A 10,892-nucleotide genomic window follows, 5' to 3' on the forward strand; every position below is an offset into this window, starting at 1 on the left:
ACCCATCAAATCAGGGGTTAGGGGCTAGGAGATAGGGGCCAGGGGCTAGGGGCTAGGGGGCTAGGGGGCTAGGGAGCTAGGGAGCAGACAGGGGTTTGATTTCTGACTGAGCACTGAAAGAAGAGGAGAATGAAGGCTGAAAGCTTGTGGGCCTGCAGTGAGAGAACACTCTCGTTTCATTCGATTCTATTAGGATACCTGTTAAACACTACAATGAGCTAATAGAGGTGTTACGAGGACAAGCTGAGTGAGGATCAATGTAAGATGGAGGATCTTTTGTGACAATAACTGACTTTGAGGAGGCACAACAACACACTCCTGTGTTTATTTTTGTTTACAACTTGACCATCATGTGTTTCTTGGTGGTTTCTATTTGGACATCATGTGTTTCTTGGTGTTTCTCTCTGGTCTCAGGAGGATAATGAAACACTTTGGAGCAAACAGACAGAACAGCAGCCCAAAGCTGGATGCTAAGATGGCGAATATCTCCACAGCTACAGTGTACTTCCCAGGAGAGCTGACGTAGGCAGGGACGAAGGAGATCCATACAGCACAGAAGATCAGCATGCTGAAGGTGATGAGCTTGGCCTCGTTGAAGTTGTCAGGGAGTTTCCTGGCCAGGAAGGCTAAGAGGAGACAGAGAGAGGCTAGCAAGCCAATGTAGCCCAGCACCAGAGAGAAGCCGACCACAGAGCCCACGTCACACTCCAGGACCACCCTCGGCCCCCGACCCTCTCTGTCCCCCCTCTCAGCCGGCCGGGGTGGAGCTAGGGCCAGCCACAGCACACAGATCAGCACCTGTGGAAGGGAAAGGGGTTTGGAAGGAAAAAGCACAGTCACCATAACAACAGAATACGGTAGTGAAGGAAATAAATACATTCCAATAGTAAAAACTAGATTTTCACCTGGATGAGTGTGCAGATGGAGATGCCCATCCTTTGCTGAGCTGGGCTGAAGTATCTCATCAGGTTCTCTCCAGGCAGAGTGGCCCTGAAGGCCACCAGCACCACCACAGTCCTGCTGAGCAGACAGGAGATGCAGAACACAAAGCTTATACCAAACAGGGTGTGTCTCAGCATGCAAGTCCATGGCTTCGGCCGGCCAATGAAAACCAGTGCACACAGGAAGCAGAGCTTGAGTGACAGCAGGAGCAGGAAGCTGAGCTCAGAGTTGTTGGCTTTCACCTGAAATGAGACAGAGAATTATAATTTATACAGAGTGACGTCATAAATCTTCATCCTTATACAGTATGACACAATTCAGTAACATTTCACTACGCCACAAGCAGTTCCCTACACCCGCAATATAATCTGTTAAATATGTGTATGTGACCAATCACATCTGTTAACTTCTTATGGGCAGGTGGGACAGTAGCGTACCACCTGGTCAACATCCGTAAAGAACGGATACAGGTGCTCTTCCACGCGCTTGGAAACACTGCAGCCGAAATGGGAGCCACCTAGAAAAAACTACCATTTATGGCTCATTTTTCCAAAAACCAGCCTGAAACTCTTTCTAAGGACTGTTGACATCTAGTGGAAACCCAAGGAACTGCAATCTGGGAGGATTTCGCCTTATAATAAAAGTGACAGCCATTGAAAACAGTGGTAGGCTGAATTCTTTTTTTGGGGGGATAGTTTGTCCTCTGTCTTTCGCCTGCCATATCAGTTCTGTTACACTCACAGACATCATTTTAACAGTTTTAGAAACTTTAGAGTGTTTTCTATCCAAATATATCAATTACATGCATGGCTTCTGGGCCTGAGTAACAGGCAGTTTACTTTGGGCATGCTTTTCATCCGGACGTAAAAATTCTGCCCCCTACCCAAGAGAGGTTAAATATGCGTATGATATGTGTATGTTACCAGTAACATCTGTTAAATATGTGACCAATAACATCTGTTAAATATGTGACCAATAACATCTGTTAAATATGTGACCAATAACATCTGTTAAATATGTGACCAATAACATCTGTTAAATATGGACCAATAACATCTGTTAAATATGTGACCAATAACATCTGTTAAATATGTGACCAATAACATCTGTTAAATATGGACCAATAACATCTGTTACATATGTGACCAATAACATCTGTTAAATATGTGACCAATAAAATCTGTTACATATGTGACCAATAACATCTGTTTTAATATGTGACCAATCACATCTGTTAAATATGTGACCAATAACATCTGTTAAATATGTGACCAATCACATCTGTTAAATATGTGACCAATCACATCTGTTAAATATGGACCAATAACATCTGTTAAATATGGACCAATAACATCTGTTAAATATGGACCAATGACATCTGTTAAATATGTGACCAATCACATCTGTTAAATATGGACCAATAACATCTGTTAAATATGTGACCAATAGCATCTGCTAAATATGTGACCAATAACATCTGCTAAATATGTGAGTGACCAATAACATATTTTAAAGATGTGACCAATAACATCTGATGTGTGATCAATATGCGACCAATAACATTTGATCTGAACTGATACTCTGAGTCTATAATCACGTAAAATAAGAAATTCCCCTCGACCACGCCCACAAAGTGGTAAAAACAAATATTCTTTCCTAATGACCCGCAATGTAAAATGATCAACTTTTATCGTCAAATTTGTTGTTACACAGTTATAACAAAACATGCTGAAGAAACTGCTATGTCGTTCCATTACACGTAACAAGGTAAGCCTGCGAGAAGAGTCGCTTGGCTTCAAGCTATTTGGTGTGGGAGAGTAGGCTAAATACAGCAATTTGTGTGTAAAACATTTTATCACAGGTTAAGATGTTTAACTTGTTGTCTGTTAGTAACTCCACTCACTACTTGTAGTTGTATAGTCTGTTAGTAACTCCACTCACTACTGTAGTTGTATTGTCTGTTAGTAACTCCACTCACTACTTGTAGTTGTATTGTCTGTTAGTAACTCCACTCACTACTTGTAGTTGTATAGTCTGTTAGTAACTCCACTCACTACTTGTAGTTGTATTGTCTGTTAGTAACTCCACTCACTACTTGTAGTTGTATAGTCTGTTGGTAACTCCACTCACTACTGGTAGTTGTATAGTCTGTTAGTAGCTCCACTCACTACTTGTAGTTGTATAGTCTGTTATTAACTCCACTCACTACTTGTAGTTGTATAGTCTGTTAGTATCTCCACTCACTACTGTAGTTGTATAGTCTGTTAGTAACTCCACTCACTACTTGTAGTTGTATAGTCTGTTAGTAACTCCAATCACTACTTGTAGTTGTATAGTCTGTTAGTAGCTCCACTCACTACTTGTAGTTGTATAGTCTGTTAGTAACTCCACTCACTACTTGTAGTTGTATAGTCTGTTAGTAACTCCACTCACTACTTGTAGTTGTATAGTCTGTTAGTAGCTCCACTCACTACTTGTAGTTGTATAGTCTGTTAGTAACTCCACTCACTACTTGTAGTTGTATAGTCTGTTAGTAACTCCACTCACTACTTGTAGTTGTATAGTCTGTTAGTAACTCCACTCACTACTTGTAGTTGTATAGTCTGTTAGTAACTCCACTCACTACTTGTAGTTGTATAGTCTGTTAGTAACTCCACTCACTACTTGTAGTTGTATAGTCTGTTAGTAACTCCACTCACTACTTGTAGTTGTATAGTCTGTTAGTAGCTCCACTCACTACTTGTAGTTGTATAGTCTGTTAGTAACTCCACTCACTACTTGTAGTTGTATAGTCTGTTAGTAACTCCAATCACTACTTGTAGTTGTATAGTCTGTTAGTAACTCCACTCACTACTTGCAGTTGTATAGTCTGTTAGTAACTCCACTCACTACTTGTAGTTGTATAGTCTGTTTGTAACTCCACTCACTACTGTAGTTGTATAGTCTGTTAGTAACTCCACTCACTACTTGTAGTTGTATAGTCTGTTAGTAACTCCACTCACTACTGTAGTTGTATAGTCTGTTAGTAACTCCACTCACTACTGTAGTTGTATAGTCTGTTAGTAGCTCCACTCACTACTGTAGTTGTATAGTCTGTTAGTAACTCCACTCGCTACTTGTAGTTGTATAGTTTGTTTGTATGTGTTGTTGGTCTTGGCTAGTTTAATGTTCCGGTCGGTAGCTAGCTATTGGCTGCTAGCATCGTCGTGAAAAGGGGCATGAAGGAAGCCCTACAATATTACACTTTACGAAATTGTGAGAATGTTCTGGAGTATACAATGTTGAAACGTAATCTTTAGACATATTGTGGTTTTCTTAAATGTAGTTTTGAAATTGACTAAAAACAAGCAGACCACAATAAATTTGTGTTTGAAAAAAGTAAACTATTTTCTGTCAGTCAATGGGTAACCTAAAGAGATGTTATCTAAATGAGAAAACCTGTATAAATAAAGGTAAAAAAAATAAATACATATTTTAAAAAATTATACCAACTGATGTGGCTCATGCAATGGAATGTATTTTTTGCAATGTTAGTAGAGTTGACTCAACAAATCACAGCACAGATTGAAGGGTACACTTCCAGTTTTTACTTCCTGACATCGGGAACACTCAAAGGGTATGTTAGTAAATTCACTCTGAAGTGCCAGAGGAGAGTGCTCTGAAATCGGAATAGATTAGCCAGAGTGAATTTATGAACGCATCTAAAATGCCTGCCAGTCCATCCGTTATGCCATCATTGACTTGAATGGGGACACCCATTCTATTCATTGTATTTCTATGATCACATGATTCAACTCACCAGGGGAGTATGGCGGTGGTAGAAGAAGGTGGCCAGGGCACCAGCTGTGAGCGTTGCCCCGGAAACTGAGATGACGGACAGGATGACGCCCATGGTGTCGCTGTAGGAGAGGAAGTCCACCAGCTGTGGGACGCAGGCCGTACGATCTGGGTTGGACCAGAACCGCTCTGGACACCTGCTACACTCAACTGACCCTGACAGAGAAGGAACAGAAATCAAGAGACAGAATCAGAACCAGTCAGGACCAGGACCAGTCAGAACCAGGACCAGTCAGAACCAGGACCAGTCAGAATGAGGACCAGTCAGGACCAGGACCAGTCAGGACCAGGATCAGTCAGAACCATTCAGAATGAGGACCAGTCAGGTTCAGGACCAGTCAGAATGAGGACCAGTCAGAATCAGGACCAGTCAGGTTCAGGACCAGTCAGAATGAGGACCAGTCAGGTTCAGGACCAGTCAGAATCAGGACCAGTCAGGACCAGTACCAGTCAGAATCAGGACCAGTCAGGATCAGGACCAGTCAGACTCAGGGCCGGTCAGAAACAGGACCAGTCAGAATCAGGACCAGTCAGAATCAGGACCAGTCACAACCAGCCAGAATCAGGACCAGTCAGAATCAGGACCAGTCAGAACCAGGGCCAGTCAGAATCAGGACCAGTCAGGATCAGGGCCAGTCAGATTCAGAACCGGTCAGAATCAGGACCAGTCAGAATCAGGACCAGTCAGAACCAGCCAGAATCAGGACCAGTCAGAATCAGGACTAGATACGAATGGGGACCAGTCAGACTCAGGGCCGGTCAGAATCAGGACCAGTCAGAATCAGGACCAGTCAGAATCAGGACCAGTCAAATATGAATTGGAATGAGAAAAGTTGATAGATGACCTGTTGTGTTGCTGATCTCTCCCTCAGCGCAGGACAGACAGTCGAAGCAGCAAATGGGCCTCCCCTTCTGTACCGCATGTCTGGTACCAGGGGGGCAGGCAGCACTGCATATAGACACAGGGACCTACCGGACGGTGGGGAGGACGCAGTCATCATCATCATCATCACTATTATCACCATTATTACACACACACACACACACACACACACACACACACACACACACACACACACACACACACACACACACACACACACACACACACACACACAGGCAGGTTTACTGGGCCCCTCTGGGGACTATGTGAGGAATCTGACCACATAAATATCTAACATTCAGTATCATGTTGTTGACAGAGCTTCCTGTCTGACCTAACATTCAGTACATTTGATGACAGAGCTTCCTGTCTAACCTACCATTCAGTATCATATTTATGACAGAGCTTCCTGTCTGACCTAACATTCAGTATCATATTGATGACAGAGCTTCCTGTCTGAACTAACATTCATGAGCATATTGTTGACAGAGCTTCCTGTCTGACCTACCATTCAGTATCATATTGATGACAGAGCTTCCTGTCTGACCTAACATTCAGTATCATATTGATGACAGAGCTTCCTGTCTGAACATTCATGTTTTTTTTCTGTCTTTCTCTTTGCTGTATGTCTGCCTCAGGGTGAGAAACTAAACAAGTCTCTTTCTCACACACACACACACACACACACACACACACACACACACACACACACACACACACACACACACACACACACACACACACACACACTCCTCTCTGCTTCAGAGAAACCAAGCTAAATGGTACTCACCTCATCTCCGCTGCCCCCTCCCCACACCACCTTCTCCATATTGATGTGAAACTGGTCGTCCACGCCCACTGAAGACAGAAAATGGCCGACCTGGACAAACTCTGCTGTCCCCTCGTGGGTCACATGCCAGTTGATGATGTCATAAGAGGCAGGCGGATTACCATTCATGTCGAAGTGGATCAAATCCCCCACAGGAGTACTGAAGTTCACTCTCCTCAGATAATGAGCAATCTCAAAGACAAAAGGTTTATTGAAACAGGATTAAGAGTTAGAACCAGTGGTGGCTTTGGGCTTTTAGTGCTCAACACTTATAAAGTGTTTCCATTGTATCCTGACTGGAAACGTTAGAGTTGTTAACCTGAAAACAGATCAATATGTTATTGTCACCTGGCTGGGCTGAAGCTTCCTGATATCAGGGCACTGTCCACTATTAAAGGGTCCCTCCCCTGGTGGACAGGCCACCATGTCCTGAATGGCGTGGGCGATGGCGTAAACAGCCTTGTACACATTGTAGCTGGCTCTCAGCTGAGACACGTCAGCATACTGGCTCTCCCCCTCACCTAGGATTGACACTTTATTTTACTGAGACAACATCGGGAATGGATCAGGACACGTAAAACAGAGCATTAGTTGTAAACTCTCCCTCACCTATGACCTCTGAACCAGTACACTGTCGCCGGGACGACGGGGTAATGCTGAGGTCAATCCCCAGAGAACACCCAAAAATCTCCTCCCACAATTCCCTCAAGAAGGGGTCGGATTTCTGGTCGTCCCCATCAGGACGGAGGCGTGTTAGGAAAGGGCCCAGGCTGGGAATGACAGCTTTCTTCAGGGCAAATCCAATAGTCCCGGCAAGAGAGGGCAGGTTTTTGGGGGAAGAGAGAGTAGAGTAGGTGACCCAGGCTTCCGAGGCGATCCACTGCCTGTCTGTTATGTTCTGACGGACAACCTCTTCCATCAGGGCCTGAAGAATGAGACGGTTAAAAAGATCAAGATAGTCAAGTTGAAGTACATGATTATCAATAAGAAAATACTTGTCTATAAAGGGCATCAAGACATGGTAGGACAAAAACACTCTGCTACAGTTGTGTAACAAATACTGAACAATACTCTGACCAGTAACTGGTTACCCGTGCATCCTTAGAGATAGCGAATGTCACCACCACTCTGGCAGTAGATCCTCTGATGGTGTCCACGATGTACTTCATCCGTCTCTGGGATGGTACCTTGGGGAAGCCCATCAGTGAGAGAGAGGGAAGAGAGTCAGAGAAAATCAGAGAGAGTGTTTCTATTTTATATTCCTGGAGAGGGGGCGAAGCAGAGTTAAAGAGAGACAGAAATCATCAGAGTGAGGTCGTACCTTGGGGATGACCTCTGCATAGGCGACACAAACCCCAGATCCTTGGAGATCTTGGAGAAGCATCTGAACCCCAAACTTTCCATAGTCATCATCCCCTGACACCAGCCCCACCCACTCCCAGCCCAGCTGATGCAGCAGCCTGGCCATGCCCCGAGCCTGGAAGGCATCGCTGGGTATCGTACGGAAGAACGATGGGTACCTCCAGTTGTCACTCAAACAGGCACAGGAGGCAAAATAACTCACCTGGGAGAGAACAGAGAGAGAGAGTCAGGGAGAATAAGAATTTGTAAGACTCAGAGATCAGAAGGAGAGAAGTGAACATAGAGTCATCAAGATAGATATTTAATTGAATGTTTAAGCCTTATCTAGATATATATTTGAGTGTAATCTGTAAGAAAGTCATTTAGATATTTGAATGTGTAAGAGTCATTATCTCTTTCCATCCCAGTCTGTAATACAACCCCATGCCTCACCATGGGTAAATCAAACGGCCCGAGGGTCTGTGCCACCACGATGGAGGCTGAGGAGCGGGCATCACCGATGATGACGGGCACCTCAGGGGTTGCTCCACACTCTGTGCCTTCCACAGAGGCCTCCTGGCCGGTCACCATGGCTAGGGCTGCCCCCAGAGTGGTACCCTCTGCCAGGCATGTGTCAGCAGCCAGGAACCCCAGGGTGAGGTTAGGAAGGAGGGCTGGGTCGCGGTTAATCTCCTCCACTGCAAAGATCATAGTCTGGAGCCAGCGGTAAGCACGCTGGTAGAAACTGACAGATGGAGGAAGGGAAGAGACAGGTCGAGAGGAGGTAACTGAAAACACTTTACACGTGAAAACAATGACACAAAGCTGTCATCACACGGAGTAGCGTACATTGTACATGTCACATTTCTCTCAATACTCCGGAACTCCTGCTCTGGTAGAGGGGCTTCCACATGGACGGGGAACAGGCCTCCAATGACCACATCTCCTGCCCGATAAACACTGCCCGAGATGGGGTTAGCCATCAGCCGACAGGCCCCCCCTCCATCTCCAGACTGACCCCAGACATACCCAGGGATAGGGAGGCAGCAGAGCAGCCACAGCCAGCCACAGAGGCACATCACCTGGAAAGAGACAAGGTCGAGGGCTGGGAAAGTCCGTCACCTGGAGGAGAGAGATCAAAGCAAGATCGTACAGACAGAACACTGAGTAGATAGAATGACATGAACAAAGAAACGCAGGCAATTAAGAGATACACCATACGCCATACACCATACACCATGGACACCTGTAACCAGACAGTTGTGTGAAACAACAGTGATAGACACACAAAAAAACATGTTCCATCTCTGCCCTACCTATCAACAGTAAACCTTATCCTGGTGAGAGAGACAGACAGACAGACAGAGAGGATGAGTGTCTGTCAGTCTAGCATCTCCTGCAGAGAGTGAAAGAGGGAGAGGAAGAGGAGAGAAGGGGAGATGCTGATATAGGGAGAAATGAGCCCGCGGCTAAAAAACAGGCACACAGCCACTAGGGGGTGCTTGTAGGGACGGGTGGGGCAGGAGGGGGTTAATTGGGGCATGTTATTGGAGGATAACTTGGGGAACAGGTAATTGAGGGTAATTGGAGAAAGCCTATGAGGATGATGTTATTGAAGGTAATGTAGTAGGAGAGGAGAATCAGCGTCTGTTCTTCAACAACATCTGATGTTACGTCATACTTTATCTCATTCTTATGAATGATTGTCTTAATACAATACTGTACATGTGACTAAATCGAGTCGCCCGTTCCTGCTGTCAAGTCACCTTGTGGCCTCATGGGTGGAATGTTATTCATATTTTCACAGTTAAATAAAAAGCAGCCGAAAATCCGGTGGTGGAATACATTTCAACTCTATATCTGACATGGTACAGGATTCTTATTTTTTTGAAGCCCATAACCATGTGTGTGAGATGTATACATTTGTCCCTAAGTAGATTTGTTTTAGGACTAAGAAACACTCTGTACGACCCCGATTTAGCCACTGAAGTAAAAAGGTGAAAGGGACGATTAGAGAGAGAAAGAGAGAGAGAGAGAGAGAGAGAGAGAGAGAGAGAGAGAGAGAGAGAGAGAGAGAGAGAGAGAGAATGAGAGACAGAGATAGAGAGAGAGAGAGAAGAGAGAGAGAGACAGAGAGAGAGAGAGAGAGAGAGAGCTACAGAGACAGAGAGAGAGAGAGAGAGAGACAGAGAGAGACAGAGAGATGGAGACAGAGACAGAGACAGAGACACAGAGAGAGAGAGACAGAGACAGAGACATTAAATTAACATTTTTGTTGACAACATGAATTTGACTAAAATCACATAATCAAAGGTATTTACTGTTGTCATCTGCAAGTTTCTGCAGTTGCTCTTCGCCAACATCATCCTGCAGCCATCACCTGCATAGTGGTAAGTTCTATCGTCAACCAATCATTGTTTGTTTAGTTTGACCCACGTGAACGTGACCAAAGACATGACTGAAACAGGAACCAATATGCCGTGATTGAAGTATACAGTGGACATACAAATCAACATGATATGATTGTCTCTCTCTCACTAACTGATTGTACATTATACACACATATGCAGGGCCTGCACTAGCCTTTTGGGGGCCCTAAGCAAGATTGTTTTGGAGGGATCCCCCCCACCTCGCACTAAATTAGTTGGGGGTGGGGAGGGTTCCTGAATATTCATTAATCTGGTTGAGCCTTCTTGAGTGCATGACATCACACATATAGTAGCCCATTTTGTGGTGGAATCATATCTAACAGTGGGTTATGATATGATTCCAACATAAAAACTTGCTACTGGTTCATTTCCAGCCAATATGCTCAACTCATGGATAGTTTTTCCTGTGACCAATGCATTTATAAGATAGCTACCATCGTTCTTGAAGCTTATGTCCCCATGAGCTCCCGAGGTTAGCTAACGTTAGCTAGCTAGCGGCAGGATTTTACATTTTGCTTGCTAGCTGAGCTGTTTTATAAGAAAACTGCTGATGTGAATTGTAACACTGTAGCAAACTCCTCGGCGACATTGTTTTTGGGGAATGTCCCATTTGTATTTACATTTTATATTA

At 44.5% G+C, this 10,892-nt stretch overlaps 1 protein-coding gene across 1 annotated transcript; it reads right to left on the reverse strand.

Moving 5' to 3' along the window:
* Nucleotides 1-289: 289 nt before the first annotated feature.
* LOC118394440 (extracellular calcium-sensing receptor-like) lies at nucleotides 290-9,223 on the reverse strand. The gene is made up of 12 exons (XM_052496907.1): nucleotides 9,149-9,223; nucleotides 8,682-8,954; nucleotides 8,286-8,577; nucleotides 7,813-8,055; nucleotides 7,583-7,678; nucleotides 7,101-7,416; nucleotides 6,840-7,012; nucleotides 6,453-6,683; nucleotides 5,625-5,748; nucleotides 4,742-4,935; nucleotides 906-1,184; nucleotides 290-798 (listed from the first exon to the last, which is right to left on the reverse strand). The coding sequence occupies exons 2-12, from the start codon at nucleotides 8,909-8,911 to the stop codon at nucleotides 370-372; spliced, it is 2,607 nt and encodes an 868-aa protein (XP_052352867.1). The 5' UTR covers nucleotides 8,912-8,954; nucleotides 9,149-9,223; the 3' UTR covers nucleotides 290-369.
* Between the last annotated feature and the right edge of the window lie 1,669 nt (nucleotides 9,224-10,892).

Source organism: Oncorhynchus keta, chromosome 1 (assembly GCF_023373465.1).
Source record: "Oncorhynchus keta strain PuntledgeMale-10-30-2019 chromosome 1, Oket_V2, whole genome shotgun sequence".
NCBI classification, from domain to species: Eukaryota; Metazoa; Chordata; class Actinopteri; order Salmoniformes; family Salmonidae; genus Oncorhynchus; species Oncorhynchus keta.

Bases quoted from the DNA above. Each gene is read 5' to 3' on its own strand.
- LOC118394440 (XM_052496907.1), bottom strand. From the start codon at position 8,911: ATGTGCCTCTGTGGCTGGCTGTGGCTGCTCTGCTGCCTCCCTATCCCT. The intron at 6,684-6,839 runs GTGACAATAACA...TTTGTCTTTGAG, and splicing joins GGAAGCTTCAGCCCAGCCAG to ATTGCTCATTATCTGAGGAG. The intron at 5,749-6,452 runs GTGAGTACCATT...ACCGTCCGGTAG, and splicing joins GAGGGGGCAGCGGAGATGAG to GTCCCTGTGTCTATATGCAG.